This window comes from Carassius gibelio, chromosome B8 (genome assembly GCF_023724105.1).
Source record: "Carassius gibelio isolate Cgi1373 ecotype wild population from Czech Republic chromosome B8, carGib1.2-hapl.c, whole genome shotgun sequence".
NCBI lineage: Eukaryota > Metazoa > Chordata > Actinopteri > Cypriniformes > Cyprinidae > Carassius > Carassius gibelio.
This window is the reverse complement of record NC_068403.1, coordinates 6,719,222-6,736,293: the sequence shown is the minus strand read 5'-3', so window position 1 is coordinate 6,736,293 and position 17,072 is coordinate 6,719,222. Positions and strand designations below refer to the sequence as shown.

The 17,072-nt window shown below is 40.0% G+C and overlaps 1 protein-coding gene across 1 annotated transcript; it reads left to right on the top strand.

The window, feature by feature from the left end:
* Window positions 1-12,852: 12,852 nt before the first annotated feature.
* On the top strand, window positions 12,853-16,742 carry LOC127963613 (serine/threonine-protein kinase pim-1-like). The gene is given in 7 exon segments (XM_052563619.1): window positions 12,853-13,229; window positions 13,401-13,507; window positions 13,636-13,686; window positions 13,791-14,157; window positions 14,972-15,148; window positions 15,234-15,362; window positions 15,365-16,742. Coding segments are annotated over 7 exon segments (948 nt in total). The 5' UTR covers window positions 12,853-13,156; the 3' UTR covers window positions 15,409-16,742.
* Window positions 16,743-17,072: the final 330 nt, after the last annotated feature.

Here is a 17,072-nt window from a genome sequence, read left to right as displayed (position 1 = left end):
TATGGTATTCTTTATAGTTGACAGTGTGTTCTAAATGTTTGTAGGGTGTTGTAGGTGGTTGGTAAGGTGTTCTGAACAGTTTGTAGGGTGTTGTTATGGTGTTCTGAATTGTATGTAGGATATTGTGTTTTGAATGTTTATCGGGTGTTGCTAATATGTCAAGTGGTTGCTGTGGTGTTCAGAATAGTTTCTAGGGTGTTGCTAGTGTGTACTGAATGGTTTGTAGGGTGTTGCTATGGTGTTCTGAATGGTTTGTATGGTGTTGCTAGAGTGTTATATGTGGTTGGCAAGGTGTTATAAATGTTTGTGGGATGTTGCTAAGTTGTTCTGAATGGTTTGTATTGTGTTCTTATTCTGTATGTACTCTGTGTGTTTACACCGTATCAAGGGTGTTCCAAATGGAAAGAAGGGCATTGTTAGGGTGTGACATGGTTGCTAATGGGTTCTGAATGGTTTGTAGGGTGTTGCTAGATTGTTCTGAATGGTACATAGGATGTTGCTAGGGTGTTATATGTGGTTGATAAGGTATTCTAAATGTTTTAAAGTGTTGCTAGGGTGTAAGGTGGTTAATTTCTAAAGTGTTCAGGTATAAAGGTCATTGCTAGGGGGTGAGGTGGTTGCCAAGGTGTTCTAAATGCTATACAAGGTGTTACTAGGGATTTCTGAATGTTTTCTAGATTTTGAAATAGCTGCTAAGGTGTTTCGAATAGTTTGTGGGGCTTTGCTAGGGTGTGAGGTGGTTACCATGGTGTTTTGAATGATATGTAGGGTGTTGATGGGGGTGAGATGGTTGCCAAGGTGTTCTAAATGGTAATCAAGGTGTTACTAGGGATTTCTAAATTATTTCTAGATTTTGAAGTAGCTATTAAGGTGTTTGGAATAGTTTGTAGGGCGTTGCTAGGGTGAGGGGTGGTTGCCAAATAATTCTGAATAGTATGTAAGACGTTGCCTGTGTGTTGTGAATGGCATGTATGACATTCCCAGGGTGTTCTGTGTAGTATTTAAGGCATTGCTAAGGAGTACTGAATGGTTGCAAGTAGGGGTGCTCCGATCACGATCGGCCGATCGTTAATGCGCATTTCGTCAGTAAAGCCGGTTTTCTAATCAGCGGTTAATTCCATCAGGTGGGTGATTTCACATAGAGCAGCTGTTACTACACAGAGCCGTTGTTAACTGAGAAGATGGGCCAATAAACGCTGAAAATTAACGTGATTTGCGCATCTTCTCTATTAACAACGGCTCTGTGTAGTAACAGCTGCTCTATGTGAAATCACGCACCTGATGGAATTAACCGCTGATTAGAAAACCGGCTTTACTGACGAGATACGCATAACGATCGGCCGATCGTGATCGGAGCACCTCTAGTTGCAAAGGTGTTCTGAATGGTATGTAGAGTGTTGCTAGAGTGCTCTGAATGGTTTGTAGGGTGTTGTTAGGTGTTTGCTGGCATTACTAGGTGGTTACATAATGGCTTATGTTGAAAGTCATTGTCTCTATAATACGCTGATCCCTAGATTCAACCATTGGGATTTTTTTAAATACCAGTTTTAGCAAACAGCAAAGCTGAAAGCTAAGCCTGATCTCTTAGAAAAGTAATATCACGCTTTTCAGCAAGCCGCATGATTTGTCGCCTCAAATGACAAGACGTCACAAAAGAGCAGTGGTTTTGAATCAGCCGCTGTGTGTTTGCTGATGTTTAGCAGTGAGGTCAGCGCCACAACAGAGATGGCGGAGATGTTCCGGTCAGATCAGATGAGAAAAGACAGAACCGGCAGAGATCAGCCATGATGTGTGCTAACGGATTTCTCCATCTCCATCACAGTCAATGCCAAGGTCCCGTAAACAATGTGTTTGTGTGCAGTTAACCCCCCCTCCACCACCTTTCATTAATGTGCATCCTCCATGACACTAATAAGTCAACAGAAGCTCTCGTCTGTGTCGATGCATCACTCTCCGTGTGGCCTGTCCTCGTGCTGACGTCCACAGTCATGAATGTAAACATGGAAAGGGCTTTAAATTTCCAGCACTCCTACATCTTTGTTCCGTTCAGCGAGTGGGCGGGAAGGAAAGGAGATTGGTGGATAACAGGAAAAAGAGGACCTTCTAAATCCGTGTTTGTGTATGTAATTAGACCTGCTATTGTTAGAACAGCATGTTGGCTGCTCTTGTTTCTTGTATGAATGGACGGGCACTTGAAGACGGTGTCAAGAGAGGACAAGAAAAAGAATAATCACAAATGAGATCCCTCTGTATAATCTCAGTTGTTTCTGCTGGGTAGCAGTGATATTAAATGGAAATCAAATTAATCTCCTGCTGCTCAGTTTTAGCTGTAGGGCCTTTTTCTCAGAGGTTTCACATTAAGATTCCCATATCTTGGAAACAATGAATTCTTGACTTTTCCATTTCCATATGTTTATGATTACATAATCATTTTTAACAATTATTTTAAAGCAGTTTCACTGAGAAAGTGCAATTTCATATAATACTGTAGAGCAGAGTCTGGTTATAATTTCTATTTACAGTGTGGAAATATGTATGAAATTTTTATTCCATTATTTGTATATATTATATTCAATTTTTTAATTCCATGATTTTTTTGTAAATTGCAATTTCAATATAAAATATATGAAATATAAGAAATAGCATTATTTTAATTTCCTAGACTTTTACAGATATGTATTAATAAAAAAAAATATATCTAAATAAATTTTACATTATTTTAATTGCATTTCATGTTTTCTTTTTTTTTTTGCATAACTTTAAATGTTATAACTTTTATTTATTTTTAAATCCATTTGATATATTGCATTATTTTAACTTCTGCAACTTTACATATTTTATTAACTGAGAAATAAATCTTATTTAATTGCATGGTTTTAATTTCCATGACACTTATTAAATTGCATTTGTTTTCAAATAGAGTATTCAAATTGCATATTTTTAATTTCTCTGACTTTTACACATTTTATTACATTTATTTTTTAATTGCATGATTTTAATTGATATGGCTTTCAAATAAAATATTTTTCATCCAGCTCTGGGTGAGAAATATGTTATTTGAAAGTCATGTAAATCTGAAAAGATCTCAGCAATGTTTCAATCGGTGCTCACATTTGAGTTCATATTTCAGCATGATCTCAAATACTTCTCACCAAATGCTCCCGAGGTATAGATTCATTTAATCTCATTTAATTTATTCATGAATGTCAAAAAACGACTGTTGGATCTGTCATATCACATCTAGTCAAAGTTGATATTTCAGTACCATATAACTGAGATCCTCCATTATGTGCAAAATGTGCATCATGCTAAAGTGCAGAAACTCTCTGTGCTCCTTGGAACAGAGGTGTATAGCTGGAAGCTGAGCTCTCCAGTGACTTGCCCAGTGTGTCAGGCTGGCACGTGTGGGCCCGTGCCTGTCTCATCTCAGTGACCCTGTCATATCTCAGTGACCCTGTCATAAACTTTAGCCCGACTCCAAACACTACTCCTCTGACACTTAAGAGTGCTAGCATCTGTGTCACACCGCATTTCATCTCGCACTAGTCATCAGATGACAAGTTCTGAACAACAAGAACAGTCGCACACATGCAGAAAATAAATTGGCTAAAGCAACTGCTTTGACTGTCCACTTACTAGATTTTCTCATTTAAAGCGATAGTTCACCCAAAAATGGAATTTCTCTCATCGTGTACTCACCCTCATGTTGTTTAAAACCTATGACTTTCTATGTTCTCTTTTGCAGAACACAAAAGAAGATATTCTGACAAATGTTGAGGTCCAACAACATTTGTTAAGGTCAAACAAATTAGGGACGACATGAGGGTAAATAAATGACAGAATTTACATTTTTAAGGTGAACTATTCCTTTATAGCCTACTCACACCAAGAACAAACAAACTTATGCCTAAAAATGACTTTTATATTGCATTAAAGTAAAGTGGCAGTCATATAGTCACATTATGCATTAAAGCATGTGGATGAATGCAGTGGTTTTTCGTTTCGCTCTTGGTGTGAACAGACTTTTTATGTGTGATTTGTTTTGCTTTTCCGCTCTTAGTGTGAACAGGCCTTTATTCTTTCAACCCTGCACCAGTATTTAAGCTTCAGTGGTTCATTACCCCCAGTATGTGCTTCCTTTTTCCTTATTCACTCATAGACAACAGAGAAAGCAAGGTCAATATGGCCCTAAGGAAATGAAATTCCCTATAGGCATATGGCTCCGGCTGGTGCAAATCAATATTTTCTATGCGGCACACCGCCCTGATCAATCGTGCATCATGAAGACTTGTATCTTCGAAAAAAAGATTAGTATCACTAATATCTCCAACACCAAGAGCTGCATCTTCCCACCCTGGTTCAGTAAGAGTTTTCCTAAGCCTTGTGCACACGGCCTGCACTGTTTTCAATGACGTCTGCTGCTCTGATGTATATTTGACTGCTGGGTGTAACTTGTGTCCCGGAGAAGCAACAGTCGGATTTTACTACAAGGAACTTTGACGATATTAGGGGAACACCCTTTGATTTACAAACATCTCACACCCTCCTTAAAGGTAACACCTAAGGTCTACACATGCTCTGTTGGACAAAGAAAGATATTCCTATATAGATAAGTGAGTGAGTCCTTGTAGGCATGTGGCTGTGAATGTGTATGGTGGGAGGCATGTTGAGTCAGACTGCAACTGCAACTAATAGAACTTCACATTAATAAATGCAACCCTGAGGATCTAGTTTAATCATTTAAGCGTTAGCGTCAAAGTCATAAATCTCAACCTCAAATTCAGACGCTTTCATTTCAACTTAAACAAGGGTTGGAAATGAATATTTTTGTCACCGAAAGTGACACAAATGGCCCTCGTCGTGAATTTGTCTGTTACCTAAGAGTGGAGATATTACATAATCTATTCAAGGCCTGTCTAGTTATTTTAAGATCTAGTCAGAGCTGTTGCATGGAACAAAAGACTCCAAAAAAAAAAATTAAAAAAAAATTATCAAACAGTATTGAGCTATTTATCTAACATAGCCACTAGCCAATTAAAATGTATTCTAGAGAGTTTGTGTTATGATTTATTTTGTGTTATTTATATGTTATTTAAAAGTCTGGGTTCAGTCAAAACAGTTAAGAGAAAATGAATGTTTTTATTCAACAAAGATATTTAACTGATCAAGATTACAGTTATAATAATATTAAAAAAAGATATTTAGTACTGTTCTTTTGAACTTTCTATTCATCATACAATGAGTATTAAAATATATATATATATCATACTTTTCACAAAAATGACATTGAAGCTGAAAATTCAGCTTTGCATCAAAGGAATAAATTACATTAAAAAAATATTAAAATAGAAAATAGATATTTTAAATTTTGGCATTGCTGTATTTTTTCAGCAATTAAATGAAGCCTTGACGAGAAAAAATAAAAAATAAAAAATATTCTCGACAAAACTGTGTATGTTTCTAAGTTGACTCGATTTAAAAATAAACACGTTTCAGAGGAAGGATTTATTTCAGTTAATTGATTGTCAAGTATAAGAACATTTTTCTGTTTATGTTTAGAATATGCCCTCATAAAATAATAAAACGTCACTGAAAATCAATTCCAGGGGTCCTTAATAAAAAAGCAAGGAACTACTGTAATGTGGAAACGGAAAATAATAGATCACTGTTTTACTTTGCTCTTTGTCAAAACAGCCCAAAACTCCAAAGCACTCTAAAATTACAACACTTAATCAGGGCAAAGGGAAAAAACAATGACCATGAATCTAGTTCAGGCTCTACATCTGTTTTTCCATTTGGGAGCTGAAACTGTGATTGTCTACGGTGAGGTCACAAAGCTTCCTGTTGCCAAACAAAGTGATTGGCCGTTGCCTGACAAGGCAGCTAAACAGTTGGATTCATTCATGATGCAAATCAAGAGGAAGTGTACAGCTCTCCCCCAGCTTGTGTGGGGTTTTACCATGAGGTTACTGTTGAGTAATTGTGACGGATCAAGCGTCTGTGTTTTGATTCAGTTGGGTTGCGATCATCACGAGGAAATGACTCGGAAAAATCCCCTCAACTAAAAATGAGATGGACACAAAAACAACAGAAGTCATACAGACTTCAGAGCAGAAAAACACGTTGACATTTCCATGTGATGATGATATATCAGATGGGTGCTCTGTAATCTGTTTTGCTAATGGATAATTGTTAACCTGTTTCTGGTGTCCAGCTAAACGTGACCACCGTATCCATGCACGCAGACAAATGTACTTACGCTCTTTCAGCCTGAGCGGAGAAGTGACATGCGCTAGAACTGCTCTAGCAAATTCCTGGCCACACTGAACTGAATCAAATCCCAGAAGGTAATTTGCCGCTAAAAGCATTACAGTAGTGAGGGGCTATCATCAGATCTGCTGAAACAGGTGGGAGGCCAGGAAAACCTGCCATTCAGTGCTTGCGCTTTACTGATAGGACACTGTCTGGGACACAAAGCAGAGTGACATTCCTGAACTTGACAACAACTATGTTCTATTGTGCTGATAATGTGACAATGTGAATTTTCAGACTGTATTGCTTAAGACTGCTTTTGCAGAGATATGAAGACTTAATAGAGGTGATTTCTTTAAATTGTCTAAATACTTTCACTTTATGGTCAGGGAGTCAAGAAAGCCATTTGCAGGGTGACTTCCCCGGAAAGTGTAAACACTGTGTCTCTGTGGTGCTATCAAACATTACTCTGTTATTTTGAGACCAGACCTGACAGAGCAACATTCATCCAATAGCGTGAGTTTGAGGCGGAGCTACCTGTTTGATTGACAGGTTGCAGATAGGTTCTTTGAAAACTCCCTGAAAAGAGACAAAATATTAATAGTTGGCATGCAGTACGTGTTATAAACTACAGCTCAAATGATTGTTTTTTTTCAATGTTTTAATGATTTTTTAAGTATATATATTCTTATGCTCATCTAGGCTGCATTTATTTGATCAAAAATTATACCTGTGATTGTAACACTAAATTTTCAGCATTACTCCATTCTTCAGCATTACTCCACATGATCCTTCAGAAATCCTTCTGATATACTGAAGAAACATTACTTAATCAATATTACAAACAGTGCTGCTTAATATTTTTGTGGAACAAAAATATATTTTTTTTCATTCATTGGTGAAGTTAAACAGAATTTATTTGAAATAGAATTTATATAACAATGTAAAAAGCCTTTACTTTTCATCACATCAATTTAATGCATACTTGCTAAAAAATGTAATTACCCCAAAAATTCCAAACATTCTAACACAGGTGTGTGTGTGTGTGTGTGTGTATAAATATATATATATATATATATAAAATTAAGCGATACGAGCGATCATAGACAAATTTACAGTTGGGAAATTTTAATGAAAAATATGAAATATGTTCATTTTATTATTTTGGCAAATAATAGTTTGAGATATCAATAAGCTCTCCATTGAAAAAAAAAATACAAATCTGAGGAGCAGGACACTTGATCAAAATTCTCAATCTAATCCTATTGCTGTCTAGAAGAAACCATTATTAAAGTGATTTATGTAATTTTCCATTCCCATGGAGAGGACTGACAGCAGTTCTTTCAATTTTAGCTGCATATTTAAAGGCTTCCAATTATTCAGCATGTTAATTTTGATATGGAATGAGTCATATCCGTTATCATCTGCTGTTGGTTGGCGTTATTTTCTTACAGGCTCAAACCAAGACCAGACAATCCGGACAAACATTTCAGAAGCAAAAGCATCTCATTTACTCACCCATCTGGCACTCATGCCCTGACAGAGACAATGATTTAATCCTGGGTCGTGCATAAGCCAAGTTCTGCTTTGAGGTGGCCCCCCAAATTGAGACAAGTGAGGGTAATTTCCTGAAGGAGGGCCGTGGAATGCCGAACAGGTAGCCTATGTCAGCGACCTCTGACCTCGTGTTTTTGCCGGCATGAAGGTTGACCCCATGTAAACCCCTGCTATTCAGTAGTCTTTCCCACATGGCTTTGAAGTCCACTCATGGTTTTTCCCATGGTTCACCTCCCTCCAATCAGATTCTCAGGGGTGGAGAGGGGGGATTGCACACTGGAGGAATGGAGTCTGAAGTTTCAAACTAGCACTTGAGTCGTCTTTATCATTGTGAGCTAATAAAAGTGCAAGCACTGTTTGTGTCAGATGAGCCGGGGCACTGGGTGGCTGTCACTCTCTCCTCTGCTGAGCAGGCAGCCATAGACGTCAGTGCTGCCATACCTTCATACAGCTTTACATTACATAGACCCCCACTGCGTCTCCATTTCAGAGCGCCTCTTGCTCTTACCTAAGCGTGGCCCATAATCAGCGCTGAAGTGCATGGAGAAGGTGACTCATTATAGCGGGGCGCAGCCGTTAAACCAGCTCTATTAAATCAGCCTGAGTGAGTCCCGCTGGGGGCTAGCGGTGCATTGTAAGAAGATGATGTACAAGATTTAATGTGGATGTGAAGAAAAAGGCACTATTCTGACATGCATAAAGCACTCTAATTTGCTGCCTGAATGATAGTAATCAAACGGCGTTTGGTTATCCATCATTCCTTGAATTTCTATTTATTTATGCATTTGATATTCTTTCCATGATTTTCTTTCTAAAGCAAGCCATTTCTGAGTATTTTTCTGTTTCTGCTCTCCAGGGGAGTCGTGCATATCTTCATCTAGAAGAGAGCTCGGATCTCTGAGTCATCAAAACGGAGCGCCAGCATTGTGATTGAAATGTACAAAAACAGGATTGTGGGTAAAAAAAGAAACACCACACAAGCACAAAAGCTGACTTATGAATCACACGCATTAATCTGCGAATGTATGACTCACTGGATTTTTTTTGAGAAGCGCAAACTTGTTTCAATGGTAACAGAAGGGAAAACGTGAGTGAAGTTTTATGGTTTATCGCAGGCCAAAAGCATACTTGGAAAAGTGTCGTTTTGTTATTATTTATATACCAATGTAGTTTTTAATGTTTTATAATATTATTAGTTTTTCGTTTGCTATTTAGATTATTTATTTATTATTTATTTAATAATTTTATTTAGAATTGGTTATTATTGTTATTTCAGTTTCTTTCAGTGTTTATTTCTAGTTAGTAATTTTAGTGTCTTAACTTATTTCAGTTTGTAGCTAAGGCAACATTTCTCATTTTTGTCATCTAGTGTTTTGTATTTGTGGCGAGTGGGGCGGGGCAGAGAGGCGTGGGAACGAGGAGTGAGGCCAGGTGTAGTGATTGGAGATGAGCTACACCTGAGCCCCACCGCCGTATTGAGTCCCACGTAGGAGATGGAAGGATATAAAACTGGAGCGACGACCGTGAAGGACGAGAGAGGACCAGGCCTGGGACATTATTTTATGTTTTGCTTTTATTTGTGCGCGTCAGTCGCTGTGAGGGGCTGACGCGCTGTTTTGTTTATTTATTTTCCAATTATTAAAATTATGTTTTGATTGTGCGCCGGTTCCCGCCTCCTTCTTCCGATGAGTATTGTTACATTGGTGCCGAAGCCCGGGAGAAGGAGGGGCGGCTGCCGTCCGTGAGGGAGCGGAGGAGTCGGCGCCGTTCGCCAGGGGGCCGGAGCCTGCCGCCTCTGTGATGGAATCCGGAGGGGCAGGGAACGGGGGACTCCTGCCGCTGCCCAAAATCGGAGGAGCCGTCGCCGTCCACCGGGCGGCGGAGGAGTGTCGTGCCATCCGCCGAGGGCCGTCCAGTGCCACCGCCAGGCACCGCGGAGGAGATCACCCAGCCGGTGGAGGGCCGAGCAGCAGTGCGTCTGGGAACCGGAATTTTTTTTTTCCTCCCTCCCTCTCTCGTCTCTGTCGCTCCTCCTTCCATCTCCTTTTCTCTCGCCTCGTCTGTCCTACCCCCAGGTTCCTGCAGGTCCCCGTGAGCGGTCCCCCCCGGAGGAAGGGGGGGGGGGGTGAGTAGAGCACAGTCTCGAGGGTACCCCCCCGGCCTGCGAGGGGCGATGGGGGTATGTGGCGAGTGGGGCGGGGCAGAGAGGCGTGGGAACGAGGAGTGAGGCCAGGTGTAGTGATTGGAGATGAGCTGCACCTGAGCCCCACCGCCGTATTGAGTCCCACGTAAGAGATGGAAGGATATAAAACTGGAGCGACGACCGTGAAGGACGAGAGAGGACCAGGCCTGGGACATTATTTTATGTTTTGCTTTTATTTGTGCGCGTCAGTCGCCGTGAGGGGCTGACGCGCTGTTTTGTTTATTTATTTTCCAATTATTAAAATTATGTTTTGATTGTGCGCCGGTTCCCGCCTCCTTCTTCCGATGAGTATTGTTACAGTATTTTATCAGCTTTATTTAGAATTAACAATTTTATTTTAGTAGACCTGTGTGTTCATAATTATGACAATATTTAAATAGATAAAAAATACCAGTTGGCAATATCAATCATAATGAGCTTTTTTCAACAGCTCATTCAAAAAATGCTGCATGTCATACTGTATATTAAAAATACTTTGCCACTTCGTGTGTTTTAATCAATTGCTATCTGATTGGATATGCATATTCTATTTACACTTGGCTACGTAAATGTGTCTCCGTGGAACAGATATTAATACAACCTTCCCACACTATTTGCAAATATAACACTTCCGTGATGATGCTAATGCTGGGCAACAAAATTATTTGATAAAGGGATCATATGATGCAATTTCAAGTTGTCCATTCTCTTTGGAGTATTACAAGTTGTTCGTGAATAGATAAGATCCTTAAAGATGCAAAGACTAAAATCTCAAACCCAAAGAGATGTTCTTTATAAATGTCTACGCCCTCCTTAAACGCTTCGTTTAAACATGCCCCACATGTCTACGTCACTGTGTAGGAAAATGTTAATAATGACGCCAAAAAGAGTGTGATATGCATTCGTACAAGAGTTGCAAAAATCGTATGAATTTGTACGAATGACCTACACCTAACCTCGCCCCTAAACCTAACCGACACAAGGGTTTAGACAAACTGAATAAAATCATAGGAGTGAGGTTGTACAAATTATTAGCCACCTCGTAAAATACGTATAAATTGGTCGTGAGACAGCGTTGTGTATCGATATAAAAAAAAAACGAGGGATCTGAGAATACAGGACTCTGGGTGCGGGACTGTAGATGCAGCAGGCTCAGGCTCCGAGTCTGCAGCTTCATAATATTGCACGCTTGAAGTATTCAGCCAATCACAATTCACTAGATAGCTGGCCAATCATAATGATGTGCTTTGTAAAAATAGACACGTTTCAGAAAGGCAGAGCAGAGAGGAGCAACAATACTGTACAGTATGTGGAACATAATGTGTTTTTTAACCTTAGACCGCATAAACACATTGCATTAGACAAAATACATAAAATAATGTTCTTTTTAGCAATGCAATATTACCACTTTAAATGCCCTCTTCAGCCCACATGGCAATTAGTTTTCAGTTTTATTTAGTTGCTCCATCTATGTCTCTCATCCACGTGTCCCAAACTTGTGTATACTGATGCTGTTTTGTTTGGGAGGAGTTAAGTTTACATATCCGGCCTGAACAAGCAGATGCATTTACTCTTGGCCAAGTTGCTTCTTTGTATGTATTTGAAACCACCTCCTGAGGGAGTCTGAGTTATCAGATTACTATACGTCTCAAATGGGTCTTTGAGGGCATTTACACTTGGTCTTCAATACTTAACTATACAATGAGTAAAGATGAAGTGACCAGGTGTGAAACCGCCATAATATAGGTTTACATCAGTTTTTTTGTTGATATTTATCTAAAGTACGGGGAAAATACAGAAGACAGGGAGAGCAAGTTCCTTTCAAACAATAATCTGCGCGGGAAAAAGAGGACAAGAGACATGGGGGATGGGTCTGCAAGTCTTTTATCTCAAATTTCCCACATCCTGCCGCTGAGTTTAAAACCGGCCACCCAATTTGAAAGAATGCCTGGTATGCACCTCATTTCCATAGTGCCCAGCATTGTTCTCTATTTAAATAAAGCCTGTTGCCCGCCAATAGGAGAAACAAAACATGAGAATAATGAGGTAATGCAGTGCATGCGGTCTTCATATGCACTTTGTAGACCTACTTCACATGACTGAAAAAAAAACAAAAGTGCTGTCCATTGGGATGATGACAAAATTTATGTACAGAAAAGGAAACCGTGGGTTGCATTCCACTGCAGAATACTTTTTACGTTGTTTCTTCCTCTTTGACCATGTGAACTGATCCTTGAATGCTATAATTGCTTAAGTAACACGGTTATATGTGTAGCAAAAGCAAACAATACACTGTACAAATCAGAATTATTGATTTTTCTTTTCTATTTGTGTTTTCTGAAGTTACAGTGTGTTGAGCTCTCTCTGCCATATATATATATACATTTTCAGAGAAAAAAAGATGCTTTATACATATTAATATGTACGAATGCATATATGTGTGTGTGTATATATATATATATATGTGTATATATATATATATATATATATATATATATATATATATATATATACAAACACACACGTATGTATGTGTGTGTGTGATATACATTCGTACATATATGTATGTATAAAGCATCTTCATAGTTCTCTGAAATAACACTCCGAGTCTGCAGTGGGGGCTTCAGCCACGGCCCATGTGAATCACTCTCCATCATGTCTGCCCCACACCGGTTGAACGCCCTAAAAAAAAAACTCGACTATTTGGCGCGTTTTGATTCCCGCCACGTCTACGTTTTCCTTTATTTTCATATTTGATTGACCTTTTCTGCAGAGGCAGGCGCAATGCTCATTGGCTGAATCGTGTTTGTGGGCGGGGACACTCTTTGACGCACAACTCCAACCCTCCCTTTTACTATATAACGGCTCTAGCCCCTCCCTTGCGATTTAGAAAGCCGGGTGTTTGTGTCCGTCGCGGACCTTAGACAATAATATTTATCTTCGAAATATAGTAATCGTTTCTTTATTTAATTTCATATCCTAAACTGGAATAGACCTTGAGACTTTTGAGAATCAAAACCCATCGAGCCTCGATGAGAAGGGATTTCTACAGGCTTCTAGACCGGATCCCTCAAGTAGATCTTCCCTACATCCATCTCTACACGACGGATTTCGACCTCAACATTGGAATAACCCTCAAGAAGAACCCTCGTTTCGGATTATAAAATGCTACTATCAAAATTCAACACATTCGCTCACATTTCCACCGTGGACATGCCGGCGAAAATCCAGCTTCAAGGTTAGCCGACGGTTATTCTCGCGTGTCTATCTGCGTGTGTGTTGTGGTTTTGGGCTAGTTAACGTCAGCAGACTGAGTGTTGGGAGTAGCGCGTGCGTCAGATTTCAAATTCTTAAACCATTTTACGCTTTCTATCAATTCTTACGAATCTATTGTATCTTTTATCGACAGTTAAGGAGAAAGAGCCGTTCGAGAAGGTGTATCAGGTCGGCTCTGTGCTGGGAAGCGGCGGTTTTGGGACGGTGTATGCGGGTTTGAGGATCGCCGATAGCGCGCCGGTAGGTTCCTGAGTATTTTTGTTTACATAAGTGTGAACGTTCAGAATGTTCATATAATGTGTATGTTGCATATAATGCAAATATAATGTCATTCACTGCTTAATAATGCATTTATTTACTATTTCTAGGTTGCCATCAAGCATGTTGCAAAAGATCGTGTGACTGAATGGGGAGAGCTTGTGAGTATTTAATGAAAATGATTATATTCATATAATTTGTATCTAAAACATCGCACATAAATAAATTAGAGCGTCACTTAAACGAACATGTCCTTCGTTTCCAGCCCAATGGCGCGCGCGTCCCTATGGAGATCATCCTGTTAAAGAAGGTCGCCACCGGATTCCGTGGCGTGATCAAGATGCTGGACTGGTACGAGCGACCGGACAGCTTCATTATAGTCATGGAAAGACCGGAGACCGTCAAGGACTTGTTTGATTTCATCACGGAGAAGGGCGCGTTACCGGAGGAGCTCGCCAGGAACTTTTTCCGCCAAGTCCTGGAAGCGGTGCGTCATTGCCACAACAACGGCGTCGTCCACCGTGACATCAAGGACGAGAATATTCTCATCGATCTACGAACCGGCGATCTGAAGCTCATCGACTTTGGATCGGGGGCATTACTCAAAGACACCGTTTACACCGATTTCGACGGTAAGAGCCATTTGCATGACCTTCAAGTCAGGGTTCCCACGGTCACGGAAAACGTGGCGGGAACGTGGAAAATTGAAATACGTGCTTATCTAGCCTCAATGGAAATTTGTGTCGTGGATATAAATGTTTATTTAAAAATAAATCCATAAACATTATTACGACTTTGTCAGGGGAAAAGTTTATAAACAACCCAAAATTATGGGCTAAAAATTGCTTGATGTATTATTAAATCCGTTAAGACTTTGAAATTCGATGGTTGTAAGGTTTGGAAATCCTGTCAAGCTCTAAGAAGGGTGTATGTTTATATGTTGAAGCGATGCTTTTACGTTTTAAAACGAGTGTATCAAACATATCTGGCATTAATCAACTGGTAAATGTATTAAGACCCCCTTCCATCGTTAACTAGACATATCAATCTTAATAAATCGCTCGGCGTGATGATTTGTTTATTTTTATTTTATGTTGCTTTGGGGAAAAGGCATTTCGCTTGGTTGTGGGTTTGGCGCCCCCGCCGGTGGGAAAACGGAATTATTACAACTCAAAGTTTGTAAACACAAGTCACATGGCAACCAGTTTCTTCACATGCGCGCCCCTGCCGTCACGCTCCCGAGCACATGACTGTGCACATTAATGCTGCGCCATAACAATACTGTTCAAACACGACACACCTTTTTCCTGCCGCACCTTTTACTACAGTGTTTGGTTTAGGGTTTGGTAGTATCAGGTACTAAAATAAAGACTTGAATGCAGTTTTATTGTGCTTTTTGGGTTTCAGTATGATGAAATTAAATGCAGTTTTCGGTTCTCTCTTCAGGTACACGTGTTTACAGTCCACCAGAGTGGATCAAATTTCATCGTTACCACGGTAGATCTGCGACCGTGTGGTCTCTGGGAATCCTGCTGTACGACATGGTGTGTGGGGACATCCCGTTCGAGCAGGACGAAGAGATCATACGCGGACAGGTGCTGTTCAGGCGGAGAATCTCCACAGGTAAGACATAAAGATAACATGACGCTGCCTTCTAGGAGGTTTATGGGTTTATTGCAGGGCTATAATCACACATCCTGTTTTACAGAGTGCCAGCAGCTTATCAAGTGGTGCCTGGCCCTCCGCCCTGCGGAACGCCCGTCTTTCGAGGACATCATCAACCACCCTTGGATGCAGAACACAGCGCCCCCTACAGACAACACTGAGATCAGACTGCACAGCATCAGCCCGCTGCTTTCCCAGCAGTCACTGTGTGCAAATGACTCTATCTGAATACATACGTAGAGACTTTCCATTACAGCAGCACACCACCCAGGGGACCTGCGGACTGAGCAGTGCAAAAAAAAAAACACATGTTGTTCTTTTGTTTTGAGCATTGCTGCTAGGCGGGAGTTCTAGGCTAGGCCAAAAAAGGGAAAGGTCCACCTTTTAGTGAGATCTGTTATCTCTCGTCTCCTGCCCCTCCGTGGCTCAGGGTCCCATGAGTCTGGCTCGTAGAAACCAAATGACTGTCAACACTGCTGTCGGACTGGGATAGAGTGAGAAGCCCATCTCAGCCAGTGTAGAGAGGAGCTCGGGGACAACCGATGCAGCGGCCACAAGGAGTGGTGCTGTGCTGATGGTCGATCTGCGGCTTTGGTGCACCATCAGGGCTGTTCCTTTAGGAAGCAGATCAGCCGAGCTTAATTATTTTAGTGCCTTCTGTGCAAGATCAAGGGTTTGTTTTGGTTAGGTTTTTTTTTTTTTTTTGGAAATACTTGAATTGAGTAATAGCCACTGTAACACTCTACTCCTTAACCAGATGTCTTTTTTTACCTTCTTGCTTCCACTTTACCTGCTCCTGGCGGGTAACTGTCGGTCTTACTCTAGTATGTCAGAGAGAGTAACCAAATCGACCTCACAAACCTCTGCAGAATGAAAAGTCTTACCTCACTCTTTCAAACCGCTGTTTCTTTTTCCTCTTCCTTTGTAATGTGTAACCCTCAACAACTACCACTCATTGTCACAGATGCACAAAGCAATGCAACTACAACATACTAGACTACATTTTCTGCATATTTTTGTTGTTTATATTGTAAATAGTTCGGTCAGATGACTCAATTCCATGACGAGGCTTATGTGTGAATTCTATTTATTGGAGTGTCTTAAAAAGAAAAAAACAAGATGGAAGTGGAAGTATTTATTTATTTATTTATAGAGAAGCAATTTTCTGCAAAGTTTTTTTTCATTCCACCACTGAAGGGCCCACAAATTATTTAAATGTATTTTTACCATATTTAAAGCCTTTTTTGAGAACAATATGTACATATGTTGTGAATAATCTTTGAAAGCACTTCTGTTTCTCGATGCATGGAGTACTGCTGATGGTAAACCATACCAGTCTGAAGTCGTGTTTGTCACCTAATTTAAACTGTCTGCTGTGCATATGTTGGAGGAAATTACCTCGTGAATGTTTGAGGAACGAGTGATTTTACATAGTTTCTTTTTCACCTTTAGTAGGCATGATTGCAACTCAGATTCTGATTTAGCAATGTAAATTATGTTTAGAAAGCTATTTTTTTTACACGATTGTCAATAAATATTTTTTTAACATTCATTCTGGTTTCCTGGGTATGATTTGCTTTGTTTGGCTCACTACAGTGATATCAGTTGGTGGTCTTTAAACAGACAATCAGCAGATGTCATTTGAGAAGTAGAGATGGACAGATTGCAGTGGTATTAGCTGTAAATCCATTTAACTAACTTTTATAACACACTTATCATTTTATATTGATAGTGTGTCTTTAATCTGAGGCGATTAGGACCACGGGTCCAGATTCCTTAATGCTGGACTCCTGAACCGGATACATGCGATAGTTAACAGCATTTACTTTATCAGTTGTTTTGTAGATAGCACCAGGTATGCTTTAAATAGCATTATAAAGAT